At 36.6% G+C, this 14,548-nt stretch overlaps 1 protein-coding gene across 3 annotated transcripts in view; it reads right to left on the reverse strand.

The window, feature by feature from the left end:
• The window catches only part of LOC136866156 (ATP-binding cassette sub-family C member 4), a 294,433-nt gene that overhangs the window by 127,585 nt on the left and 152,300 nt on the right, over positions 1-14,548 (reverse strand). For all 3 annotated transcript variants that reach the window (XM_067142874.2, XM_067142875.2, XM_068226640.1), the window contains 4 exons: positions 8,515-8,801; positions 5,388-5,571; positions 5,184-5,306; positions 3,945-4,150 (listed from right to left, as the gene is read on the reverse strand). In XM_067142874.2, the coding sequence (XP_066998975.2) occupies positions 3,945-4,150; positions 5,184-5,306; positions 5,388-5,571; positions 8,515-8,801 (800 nt within the window). The remainder of the gene's footprint in view (positions 1-3,944; positions 4,151-5,183; positions 5,307-5,387; positions 5,572-8,514; positions 8,802-14,548) is intronic.

Raw genomic sequence — 14,548 nt, forward strand, 5'->3', positions numbered from 1 at the left:
GTGAATAGAGCTGTTCCACTTGGAGAGGTCGATGTGAAATGCCATGGAGGCCACTGCGTAGGCTACTTGGAGCCACCGGCAGTGCCAATGCACTATGAGAGACTTTGTCTCATTACCAAAAATTGATGCCCGCTTGGCCACCAGATGATATAGAAGTTGATTCCCAAGCAGGTATCAGTTTTTGGTAATGAGACAAAGTCTCTCATAGTGTTTTGGCACTACCGGTGGCTCCAAATAGCCTACACAGTGGTCTCCATGGTATGCACTAGCCATGCGTCTTGGTGGGTGTGCTATGTACCAACTGATGAGCCAAAATTAGCACACGGGGGTAATGCTGGCAACCAGGAATGAGTTAGCTGGAAAATTTGTAACGTCCATTAACGGACCAATTATATTGGTATTGCAATGTATTTGAAACTTCGGCAAACTGTACGGGAGTTACAGACAACAACAACATGGTTCAACCCGGAAAATAAACTAAATAATTCTTCACACCGTGGAAGCTTCACCTCTAGGATATAAATTAACTAATTCAGGACAAATATTTCAGGTTCCCTATGTTAATAAACATCTATATCACGCTACTCGTTTGTCAGAAATCACCCAGAACAAATCGAGCTCTTTTTTTTTGGATTTTTTCCAGTTCTTGAATCAAGTAATCCTGGTAAGGGTCCCTAACACTGGAACCATACTCTAGTTGGGGTCTTACTAGAGACTTATATGTCCTCTCCTTTACATCCTTACTACAACCCCTAAATACCCTCATAACCTTGTGCAGAGATCTGTACCCTTTATTTACAATCATATTTATATGATTACCCCAATGAAGATCTTTCCTTATATTAACACCTAGATACTTACAATGATCCCCGAAATGAACTTTCACCCCATCAATGCAGTAACTAATACTAAGAGGACTTTTCCTATTAGTGAAACTCACGACCTGACTTTTAACCCAGTTTATCATCATACCATTGCTTACTGTCCATCTCACAACATTATCGAGGTCATTTTGCAGTTGCTCACAATCTTGTAACTTATTTATTTCTCTGTACAGAATAACATCATCTGCAAAAAGCCTTATCTCTGATTCTACTTCTTTACACATATAATTGATATATATAAGAAAACATAAAGGTCCAATAACACTGCCTTGAGGAATTTACCTCTTAATTATTACAGGGTCAGATAAAGCTTCGCGTACTCTAATTTTCTGAGTTCACCGGGCGAGTTGGCCGCACGGTTAGGAGTGCACATTTGTGAGCTCGCATCCGGGAGATAGAGGGTTTGAACCCCACTGTCGGCAGCCCTGAAAATGGTTTTCCGTGGTTTCCCATTTTCACACCAGGCAAATGCTGGGGCTGTACCTTAATTAAGGCCACGGCCACTTCCTTCCCATTCCTAGGCCTTTCCTGTCCCATCATCGCCATAAGATCTATCTGTGTTGGTGTGACGTAAAGCAACTAGCAAAAAAAAATTTTCTGAGTTCTGTTTTTTAGAAATATAACCACCCATTCAGTCACTCCTTTTTTCTAGTCCAATTGCACTCATTTTTGCTAGTAGTCTCCCATGATCTACCCTATCAAATTCCTTAGATAGGTCAATCGTGATACAGTCCATTTGACCTCCTGAATCCAGGATATCTGCTATATCTTGCTGGAAACTTACAATTTGAACTTCAGTTGAATAACCTTTCCTAAATCCAAACGGTCTTCTATCAAGCCAGTTATGAATTTTGCAAACATGTCTAATATAATCAGAAAGAATGCATTGCCAAAGCTTACATGCAGTGCATGTGTAATTTGATGTGTGTAATTTTTAGCTTTATGTCTATCACCCTTTCCTTTATACATAGGGGCTATTATAGCAACTCTGCATTCCTTTGGTATAGCTCCTTCATGCAAATAATAATCAGATAAGTACTTCAGCTATGGTACTATATCCCAGCCCATTCTTTGTTATACCGGTACCTATTCCTCAAAACCTTATCAATTCCAGCTGCTTTTCTAGTTTTCAAATTTTGTATCTTATTGTAAATGTCATTGTTATCATAGGTAAATTTTAATACTTCTTTAGCATTAGTTACCTCCTCTATCTGGACATGATCCTTGTAATCAACAATCTTTACATACTGCTGACTGAATACTTCTGCTTTTTGAAGATGCTTGCAAACACACTCTCCTTGTTCATTAATGATTCCTGGAATGTCCTAACATAAAATAATACGGTAACCTAAGTCTGGTGACAAATTTCTATGAGAAAATAAATTTTGATGCCTACTTTCATGTTAACATTATCACAAACCTAACAAAGAAGGCAATGCTTCCTCTAACTAATATATATATATTTTTTAATTTGATACGACAAGTTTTTGAATGGATGCCTCAAATGTGAAAACCTAAAGCAGCAAGAACAGTATTCGTGTTCTTACATGTGAATGTGAGAGGGGGAAGAATGTTGAAGTTTTTACAGATATTGGAAGACAAGGAACTAAGAACATATAAGCCAGAGGAGTATGCTGAGCAGTGAGTGGTGTTAGAAGGGGTGTAATATATCATGCATGTGGTTTACTTTTAAAGCACAATCCTAAAACTTTTCTTTCACATACATACATACATACATACATGCATACATACAGTGGACTAGAAAAGTATAAGGACACCAAGCAAAAATTGCTTCTTTTACATTACACATAAAATTTTATTACAAAAAGTTACAAAAATCTTGAAAATGTACATATAATTCCCTATACATTTAGTAGTTAATATGACCACCATGAGCCTTCCTGCAAGGATCAACACGTTGTGGCATATTGTCAATCATGGCTCGGCATTGTTCCCTGGAAATGTTACGCCAGAGCTCAACGAGTTACTGCTTCATCTCCTCCTTGTTTTTGGGTTTTCTTTCCTGAATTCTGGATGCCATGCTAACATGAAAGTAGGCCACAAAATTTCTTTTCTCATAGAAATTTGTCACCAGACTTAAGCTATTGTTCCATAACTCACCTTATCCATGGCTCTTGTCGCACCAAAACTCGCTTTGTGACTTCAGGCTACGATTTACCTACAGTTTATATCAGTTGTTCTTGAACTGTTTCATGCAATTTTGTGCTCTGAATACAGTGAATTAGGAATATTACTGCTGTTGTAGAAGGTGCAGGGAGAAGAAGGAAGAGTAATCCGGATTCCCAGAGAAAAATTAAGAAAAGTGAGAGGTGGACTATGAATGTTACATATTATTTCAGTTGAGAGTTACTGCCTTTAAAATAAAGCAAAACTTAAGATATTTCTGCTATGGTCAATTTTATTGTGCCTACTTGAAGTATTTTAATATTGTCTTCATTAATTAATGATTTAACAACATTTCAACCTTTTTGTTCTACATCTCAACCTTTTAACCAGAATGCTGGAGGTGCTTAAGACGAGGTTTGGAATGGACCACCTAATTTGTCCTTATGTCTACTTCTCTTTTCCCCCATTGCTTTGTCGATACTTGGCTGTCATTGTGATTATCCTTCTTCATAGCCTTCTATCTTTGATCTACGTTTGTAAACACACTTCTTCCCTTTCCACATACCCATTGCAGGCATCCATTGGGTTCCTTTGCTCCTCTATGCTTATCTGTATCCATACCCCTTTACAAGCTCCAGCTGTGTACTATGCAGATAGCCCAATGACAATACTTTGCTCTACAGGACAAATATCCACTTTTTAAATGTTATTGAAGTTGCTGTGGTATGATATTTGATGAATGAATTAGAAAATATGATTGATATTTCTTGAAATTTGCAGTTAAATCTTACCTGAATTTTTTTGAATTGATGGAGAGAAGGCATAGTTGACCTCCAAGTATATGAGGTGTTAATTCTTTATCAAGTAATGATCTTAGTAAGAATTTGGCCCTAATATGAAATACTGGAGTTAAATCTGTAGGACTGTTCTTACCATATTGACATCCAGTAATCAGCAATACTCCGCAGAGCTTGAGAGAGCAGCCATGCAAAGAGAGTTATTATCATGAAGCAGGGACCAGCTCCAGCTCGGAAGTATTTCCAATAGTTCATTAGTCTGGTCTTGCCACTTGTTACTGAGTCATTAGTAGAATTTAGCTCAGAGAAGAAATACTTGCTCTGCTTTCGGACTGCTACCATCTGTTATAAATAAAGAGAAAATAATCATTTTCAGTTTCTTCTTTAAGCATTTGTACTGTGAGGTGTCGTGGAGCATATTAAGCAAAAATGTATCACTTCCAACAATATCTTTAACTAATTCAAGCATCTGAGACAGTTAAAATATGCATATTTTGTCTATTTCAAGGATTAGTTGTTTGGCATCCCATTCAATTACCGGTACTAATGATTTTTGAAGAATGATATGAAAAACTAGTATGAGTTTTATGGGTTTTAATAATAAGCTTGATGTTAAAGAAGGGAACCTCAAATAAAAATAGATAACTTAATGACGCAGCATAAAATAATTTGAAGATAAAATCAGAAATGTAAAGATTTACAGAAGAAAATGGAGAGCTGAGTTTCAAATTCCTGTTGATTCCAGGTTGAATATTCACCTAAAAATCACATAGGCATCAGGAAAATCATGCAATCTTAAACCATTGATTAATTGAGACTCTGGTTAAAGTTCAAAATGGGTTAGAATGGATCCAGCAACTCTAGACATATGTGGGATATGCTGCAAAATGAGTGGTTGTTCATTCAAAATCCTTGGAAAGTCAAATAAGTTTTCCTTTCTACTAGCTGTTTACCATTACACTGAATGAGTAAGTTTCCAGCAAAGAAAGGTCTAAGATTGATGAGGTAGGCAGAAACCCTAGCTTTAATATAATTAAGGTACAGCCTAGGCATCTATCTGGTGTGAAAGTAGAAACCATGGGAAACAGTTTCCAGGGTTGCTGATAGCAGGGTTTAAATTTATCATTTCAAATTTGTACTGCATAGCCAACTCATTTGGTAAAAGGCAAATAGTTAATACTGGTAATAAAAATATCCAATAATTTTAAAAATCTTTTCCAGGGCCTTAATAGTACCCGAAAAGTTAAGTAGAGCAATATAATAAGCAACAGCATAAATGTCTGTTATTATACATCAATGTTATTAACATTTTATAAACATGATTTGTCATATGAGCATTCATATTGTAATTTCCAAGATTTCATAATACCTTTACCTTCTGTGCATTATATTCTGTTATTTGACTTGAATCTTCTTTACTATCACTCTTGAAGGTTGCTGCCAAACTGGGATTTTTGGCCATAACATACTGGATGGTACCTTGAATGTCTATTTTTCCCTGAAAATTTAAAAATTTTAGTGTAATTTCTATTTGTATAGAACTAGTGACAATATAACTAAATATATTTGTAAAGTATACCTCCTTTAATATGACCAGAAGATCTGCCTTTTTTAGATAATGTAGTTGATGCGTGACTAATATACGAGTTTTATTCTTCAAATAACCATTGATGCACTCATCAAATAAATGTTTCCCAACAAGTGTATCAACTGCAGAAAGTGGATCATCTAAGAGGTAAATATCTGCTTCCTGATACACGGCCCTAAACAGATATAGGAATAAAAATATTGCTTTTCCTATGAACAAAGATTAAGATGCAAATGAACACATTTTTCAAAGTGGCATACTAAATAAATCCATCAGAATTAATCAATAGAGACTGAATTATATTACCGGTACCCTCTGTCCCAAAATAATTGTCCAGTCTGCTTTTACTTGCATTCCCTTAATAAAAATAATGTTTGATATGCATAATTTTTTTATTGGTGTTTATATGGATAAAAATGAAACAAGTAATTGAGCCATACAACTTTATTACTCCAGGATCAGCACAAATTGGCAAATCAATTACTCAAAGAAACATAAATTTCTGCAATACCCTTTCAGTGTACTAGATAGTTATTATGGAACAGAAGGCATATATAGTTATGAATGTTTTTACTAACTGAGCTAACAGCTACAACTCAAGCTGAGATGAAAAGTAGGCTACTGATAAGCACTATTATTTATAATGGAGCTAACATTCAGTCATACATTACTAAAATGAATTGGATTAACATAATTATTTCTTCTGTCTCTATACTTTATTAAATTGACAGTTTGTTGATGTTAATATGACATGTGCTTTCATTTTGTCATTTGTTCTGAGGAGGCATATCCTGGAACAAAATATACTGCTGGAAAATAAATTAAAAGTTCTTTGTGTAGTACTGGTACTAATTTTTATAATGTTTATAACTGCTGAATTATTTAGATAACACCCTCTCTTCATTAAGCTGAAAGAGCCACAAGTCTGTATAGAGGATTCATAAATACAGATGACTTTTGGTATGTAGTTTAAGCTCTTTTTAAATTGAAATCAGAAAGAAGAAATAGGGGACAGAATCACAAATTCTAGATTTGAACAGAGGAAGCACATAAAACTCACAAAAACTTTCTTGTTAAATGAAAATGAATATAGAGAACACTCTTGAATCACATCTTCAAGAGTCCACAGCAGTTTTCAATGCTGAATATGAATGTTAGATCAATACAGTACAAAACAGGGCTCCACATAGCCCTATCTCCATAAGCAAAAAAAGTCAAGGGTTAGAAGCATATCAGTTGAGGTCATACTCTCAGGCAGGAAGCTTTGTGTCTTGGTATAAGTACAGAATGGATGTTAGGCCATGGCAAGAAGGCCGTTGTTATAGTTTCATTGTATCTAGGCTACACAATCATTTTATGTCAGGAAGGTGTATTCATGAGGAAAGTTACCTGTGATTTAGATATGAAATCTTTATATGAATACAAAGAATACAGATAGTGTTGAGGACATTTCTTTAAAAAGTTGTTTACAAGCTACAAAATAACAGCCGATGACTAGTATATGTGACTTTTGATTTAGAAGAGGATTCCTTGTAAGACTGGAGATCCCATCTATACCTTTGATCATGTAATACTGCAATATATCAGTTTTCTTCATATTTTTAAGTACCAGCAGCAATTAAATAAAAGTAGTAATTTAGATTCCAATGTTTCCTTTGTCTTTTGCTAGTGGTTTAATGTCTCACTAATACAGGGCATGATTTTAGCAATGGGAAAGCACCAGGACTGGGAAGGTAGCAGTTGGGGCCTTAACCTGCCGTTGGTCAACGGGTGAGTGCAGTGCTCGCTTTCAAAATAATTTTGATGTACAAGGCCAGAAGCTGCAGATATTGGCCTGAAACAATGATCAGTTGTTTGATGGAATGTGGATTAGTCAGCGCATAGCTACGTCACCTTCAGTGAGTTCAGTGCCACTGAACTGTACACTACAATGTGCCAGTGAGTACAGAGCTCACCCTAGACCATCCATGTACATTTTCACTGATTTTGTTTGATTCTCAATTTTCATATTTTGTGTTTAGTTTGTCAAATTTTTACAATTCATATAATTAATTACAATTTTTTTTACATTTTTATGTGTAGTCTATAGTTTTACAATGTGAGTGATGAAAATCAAATAGCTAATTGGTTTGAAGAAGAATCAGCCCATGAAGGGAATATGTTTCAGGATGGTAACAGTTTTTCTGATGATTCTGAGATAGATAAGGTTGGAAAGAGTGACCACAAGAGCGAAAGGGAACAATCTGCTAAAGAAGGGGAAGAGAAGCGTTAATTTAGAGCCTTACTACACTGGCCATGATAATGCAATGGAGAATCCACACACCAAATCAGCACAGATCAATGAGGAACATCATAATTCACCTCCCAGGAGTGACAGGGGAGGTCACTGGATAGTGCCCAGTTAAGGACATTTTGAATGATTCAATGCGTTCCACTAGAGAATCGTCATCGTGTTGAGAGGAAAAGATGGGCATCCAACCTCTTAATGGGTGGTTGGATGAATGGCGTAATGTCATATTTGTAGATGAAACATGGATATTGCTTAGATCAGACACAAGATGACAAAGCCATTCGGGATGACCATTCAGTGAACCTATAGCTTCATTATTAGTTAACATAATTAACTTCTCTTCTTAGACTGGTACCGTATGAACTGAAACTTGTAACACCGAGCAGAGTAGGGTTTGTCTGAATGGTGTCCATAGCTTTAATTTGGCACTGCAGCTCTGCATTTGGGAGATGGTGGTCAGGTCCTGCAGTTGGGTGTCCTGAGAATGGTTTTCCATTCTCCTGTACTAAGGTAAATGCCAGCACAGATTCTTTTATAGGCCACAGCCGCTAACCCCTCACATTCTCTGCACCTCAAATCACTGCTACAAATCCCCTTGGCCTTAGAGAGGGCATTACACTTTAGGACGTCCGCCATACTCCTTCAGGGTACAGAATGAAAATTTTAAAAAAACACATAATAGGATCACTAAAATGAATCTATGACCAAAGAGGTACCACAGTGATCTAAATGCCACCTAAGGCCGAATAAACTAATTACTTACTCCTTCCTACTTCTAGTGATATAGACATCTGCTTATAAAATTAATGTAGTACCGTAAATTTATACCTGGCTAAATTAATCCGTGCTCTCTGTCCACCACTTAAAGTGATGCCTTTTTCTCCAACAATTGTTTCATCTCCAAGTGGCAGCAGGACAAAATCTCTTTTTAGAGCACATACTTTGACCACTTCTTGATATTTGGTGGCATCATATGGACATCCAAATAAAATATTTTGTCGTACGGTACCTCCAAAAATCCATGGTTCTTGAGAAGAGTAAGCCACCTTCCCTCCAATACTCATTGTTCCAGAAGTAATTGGTAGTTCATGCAAAAGCACGTGAAGTAATGAACTCTGAAAAAATGAAGGAAAAATACATTGCTTAGAGGAAGTGATGGGTCTGAGGTTTCACCTGCTTCTTAATAGGAGTGATATTCATCATAAGACAATTTCAGTATACATTACCATACCCTATAAGAAAGGAATCATATACCTATGGTACTATATCCCCCACTAAAAGTAGCCCTTCCTTCCAATTCATATTTGTATAAACCATTAAGTTTAACCAGGGCTTTTTTCTGGAAAAAGAAGTGCTGGAACTCACAGGAGGGAAATTAAGGAAGAAGACATGGGATTTACCGAACATTTAGGAAAGCATGTAATTTTCATCGAAACCTACTTACACTGAATTCAAAATAATTTCCAAATTTTTGACATGTCATCATCCTCCTCAATTTGTTTCCTGGTCTTGCTTTTTGTATCCATGGCTGAAGGACGACCTTGTAACAACCAAGTTTTGACATACTTCGTTGGATCAAATACCGTCAAAAGGAGGTCCAATAATTCTTATAAATAGTAATGAGGTAAAGGTTTTCACTGACAAAGATGATCTTCCTGGAGTCACAATCAAGTTCATCTGAAAACATCCCCTTTCACACTCACTTGAAGATATAGCTATTGTGTTGAGGGTCCTCCAAACCCAAGAAAGTTCCCTGGGCATTTCTTCTCTGAATTTCAGATGGTCTCTGAAGGCTTGAATAGCTTCTCTTTCATTCAGTTGGAATCTTCTTGCCAGTGCACCTATTTCTGCTTTTCCATACAGAATATTTTCTCTTGAGTTTGCTGGCCAATTCTTAGAATCCAGAACTCTTGCACATCTTGACAGTTCAGTGTCTTCTCTGGAAAGTAATCTTTTCTGTAGAGAAGTTTTAAGTTGTTCATAGAAAGCATTCGGGGAGATTGGTGGATCATAAATTCTGTTTTTCTTATGCAATGGAACACCTTTAAACTGTAGATTTGCAGCTGCCTCAAAGAGCTTTCTGATAGTAAGGCCCTGGGACAAACCTCCTCTTCTCACGAATATCAACAAGACACTCAATCTTACTGTGGGCTTTGTAAAGATCAGCATTTCTCTCCTGCAGATCTAAGCTTAGTTCAGACAGTTCTTGCAAAGCATCGCTAATTAATCCCAGATCCAAAATAAATTCCACAGATGTTATTTTCCTGTGAAGACTTTCGTAAGTGCAATTTTCCTTTCTGCCACAACCATTTTCTGATTTACCTCTTTCAAAATTGTAACCGGTTCCAGGCTTTGTAATTCCCTGCCAGTAAGTGTCAGGGGCACTGACTCTTTCTTCAAATTTAAAATAACTTGCCGAGACTTCCTGTTGAGAGTTACCAATTGAAGTGAGTATATGTGCTTGTGATAGGTAATTGAAAAATTAAAAATGGTTCTGTTAATTTGATATAATGTAAACGTAAGGGTAGTTGATAAGTTTGTAAATTGTAAGTGTGTGTGCAAGTGTCCGTGTGAGAGAGAAAAGAGGACTGAATTAAAGAGCTAATAAGCTGCAAATTGTGTGGGTGTGTAACTTAAGCTTAATTAGGAAATAATATAAGTAGTATAATTATAATTAGTATAATTAATAATAGGCAGCCTCAATATTATTTGTTGTATTATGGTTGAGTGTAAGATAGGGCTGGCTGCCCTAATTTTGCCACATGAAAGAAGCCATAATATATAAATAAATAAATAAATAAACAAATCTATCTATATATCTATATATATATAAAATAAGAGTTTTGTCTGTACATTGCTCAGAATTTGAAAATATTGGTATTTCTGTATCAGTCATGTCCACAGTAACAAGGAAATGCATTTTTTACTTTTCCGTAATTTCTGTCTGTCTGTCTGTCTGTCTGTATGTATGTACACGCATCACGAGAAAACGGCAAAAGAGAACTTCATGAAAATCGGTATGTAAAGTCGGGGGATGAGCCACTACAATCTAGGCTATAAATTATTTTATTCACGCTGAGTGAAATGGTAGTTTAGGGGAAGGCCTAAAATTCAATTCTCAAATATTTATATTATTAGTGGTCCTATCAATAAATGCTACATAACTAAAGTTACATAGAATTAAATTTCCGACCATTTATGTCTTATACATTTTTACCGTACCAGTTACGATAACGGAGATATTCATGAATTTCGATTTTTGTTGCCAAGTCCGCAGCAACGCGAGCCACGGGAAAATGGGTGAACAGAATTTAATGAAAATCGGTATATAGAGTTGAGAAAGAAGAAACTATAGCCTAAGCTATAAACAATTTTACTGACCCTGGATTAAATTGTAGTTTTAGGGGCAGCAACTAAAATTTAATCTTTTAATATCCTACCTCTGTTATTGGTCCTATAGAAAAGTACTACATAACAAAAGTTATAGAGAATACAATTTCCGATCATTAAGGTTTTATTCAGTTTTACTGTACCGACTATGATAAGAGTAGTATATCAGAGTCGGAAGAAAACTAAATGTGAAGGCCTACAATATCGAAAGCGCATAACATTGATCAACAATAACATTACCTTGACTATTGTTTGTTGTGATGTTCTTTGTTTGTTATGCTGCCACTCAACTCCGATAGATGGGATTACTGTTGCGTACCGAGTATAACAGCCTGATTGAACATAGGCGGGAAATAGCTGGGAGGTTAGGAAACTTTTTTTCTTCAGCATGCCATTCCTCTGCATCATACACTGTCTGATACTGCCGGTACGTAATACACTGGTTCATCATAGTATTCCAGCTGTTTGATCCCTACTCGGACGTAGTGTTTTGAATGAACAGCGTGCACATTTGGCAGAGGCTCACTTAGTAATAGTAGTATGACCTGGTCTAGAATTACAATTTAGGCCTATTCCAAATTATAGCACTACAATTCACTGAATAATTCAATATTCAACCCTGAAAAGAGCCGCTTCTTAAGAAAAGCGACTTCCTCTTCACTTTTATTAAATTCTACATTCATTTTATTCCAAATTAGCAGCGAACAGGGGCTTTCTCTTCTGGCTTGGAGGAAAAATTTGCCTCCAAGTCAGATCTTTCCGCCGCCAGTGTAGTGAATTGAGATTTTTCCGACTCATCTGGTACTCCTAGGAAACAGATTAGTGAAAGGACATAGATTTGCACTGAGACTCTCCACTATTCGACCCCCAACCCCCCGCCGAGAAAAGGCGAAGAGTTTTCACGGATCACGGGTATCTGCGGCTTGGTCTTTCCAGCTCTGGAACTTTGGACTGGTAGATCGGCAGCGTACTACTGTTCGATAAAAGTGAGAAAATGCGTTGTTTTTCATTTGATCGAGTATTTCATATTGCTTTAAATCGCACCATTTCTACCGACGTCTTTGTAATGATCTATGTTCATTTCACTTACGAAAACCACTATGATAGTCTTTCTGAGGATGTAAAAAAAAGGTGGAGAGTGAGTGTGTGCCATTATAATGATAACTTCCCAACCTGATTGTGACTGATGGTAGGCAAGCGGGTCTACCATTAGAATGAAAATTCCCTAATCCTATCTTCAAATGAGAAAAGACGTTTGGTGACTTCCCCGTCGCGTTTCTAGGATAACGTTAAGAACTATACAATATAATACAATCTTGCTCACAACGTGTACACTACCTAACCTAGAATTCTGTATACAATGTAGAATTCCGTAGCGAAGCACGGGTACATCAGCTAGTAAATAAATAAATAAATAAATAAATGTACCAGTGCTTCAAAATCCTGCCAAACAGCCAAAACAGTTCTATAGCTGGATGCAACCCACCTTGCAGACATAATTCTTCCATTGCTTTGCATTCTTTGGAGAGGCATGATACATAACATATAATTTGTCCATAAAACTCTTAAATCTATTGATGCCAGAAACCTCTTTCATAACATCGTGTACTGATAATTCCAGTCTATAGCTAGCACAATGCCACAAAACAATGGCAGGAAATCTGTCTTTGAAAAGTTTTGAAACTCCTCCACGTACTCTGAACATTACTGAGGCACCATCACACGTCAGTGAAACAAAATTTTCCTTTAGAAAATCTTCTGTAAACCGTTAATGTTCTGTACATTTCTGCGATTTCATTCAATACTGGAGACATCTATGTTTGGAAAGATATAGCGTCCCCTTTTCAAACTTTTTGAGGACAATTTCGTTTTTATTTGTCTACCAGATGTTTTTTGAATATTGGGCACATCTGGAAATGAGAAATATATTTGCTTGACACCCCTTTTTCTCAGATATGATATCTCATATCCATTATCAACTACTTTTACAATTTGTCCTATGAAGTTTCCGTCTCTTTTCTCAGTGGGGAATGAAACCACAATGAAGCCATCAACACAAAAAACATCTACTTCACTTTCGACATCACTTTGATTGTTTAGAACTGCAATTGTATTCACATTCACATCAGAATGACTTTCATTATCTTCGGCATTATGAAGATCATCATCATAGTATTCCTCCAATGCTGCTGTCTCAACTACTTGTTCTTCATCAGAATCAAGGAGGTCATTTACCACTATTCCCTTACCAGCAGCAATATTCATTCCCTTTCCTATTGCTGGACGTCGTACACTAGGTCTTTTCCCTCCATTTCATGCCTGCTGCAGATGTTCCACAAGTGTATCACTCCATCTCTTTTCTGCTCCTATTAGTGAATCTCCGGGATCCTGACGATTTCTTCAAGACCATTTCTTGATTTATTGGAACAATCCCACAAGCCTTGAAACCAGAAATAATAGTTGAGCTGTCATGGACTCCCACTTCACTGAATGCCTTCACGAGCATGGAAGGAAACTCACACTTGGGTAACACACCTATATTCTTCATCTTCCAGTCTTCTAAACATTTCCTCCATGCCCTTTTCAGCAGACAAAAAAATGCCACATCAAGGGGTTGGCAAATTTCAGTGGCATTAGGTGGTAAAAGAATAAATAATGTCGTTCTCTTGGCACAAACGAATTACATTCACAGACAAATGGCTTGACAAATTGTCTCTAATAACAGCCTTCCTTCCCTCTAATTTTCTCACATAGGCAATCAAGATCTTTTCTACCCAATCTTCAAACATTTCTAAATCGAACCAACCACTACTGTTCCTGTTGTAACCAGCTCCGGATATTCCAGTGAGTTGACAAGGTCATAAGTAATTACGATCTTCAAAAGGACATTATAAGGGATTAAGACCTAATAATAACGAGAATAATAATAATAAAAATAAAATAAGGTAATAATAATCATGACAAAGAGGATGTGATTAAAATAGGAGTAAACTATGATTAAATCGTAATCTTAAAAAAAAGCTGTTAGACATGTATGATGATTGATACTAGAAGGGAAGGTAATCGACAAGTAATAGGAACAGTTCATCGAGAGAACGTTCTAGGAGCCATTGTAGGAAATAAAAATAATTATAATAATAATAATGAAGGTCGGGAAACTTTAACGAGTTGTTGAGAAAATTGAGCGATCATTGTGATAGTAAATTTTGATGAATTGACGATATGGGACCACTAGGGTGCATATCAGTCATAATGATTATAATGGATCACAGTGATTATATTGAGTGATGGTGGTGATAGTGATTTTTTTGCTAGCTGTTTTACGTCGCACCGACACAGATAGGTGTTATGGCGACGATGGGACAGGGAAGGGCTAGGAGTGGGAAGGAAGCGGCCGTGGCCTTAATTAAGGTACAGCCCCAGCATTTGCTTGGTGTGAAAATGGGAAACCATGGAAAACCATATTCAGGGC

This window comes from Anabrus simplex, chromosome 3 (assembly GCF_040414725.1).
Source record: "Anabrus simplex isolate iqAnaSimp1 chromosome 3, ASM4041472v1, whole genome shotgun sequence".
NCBI classification, from domain to species: Eukaryota; Metazoa; Arthropoda; class Insecta; order Orthoptera; family Tettigoniidae; genus Anabrus; species Anabrus simplex.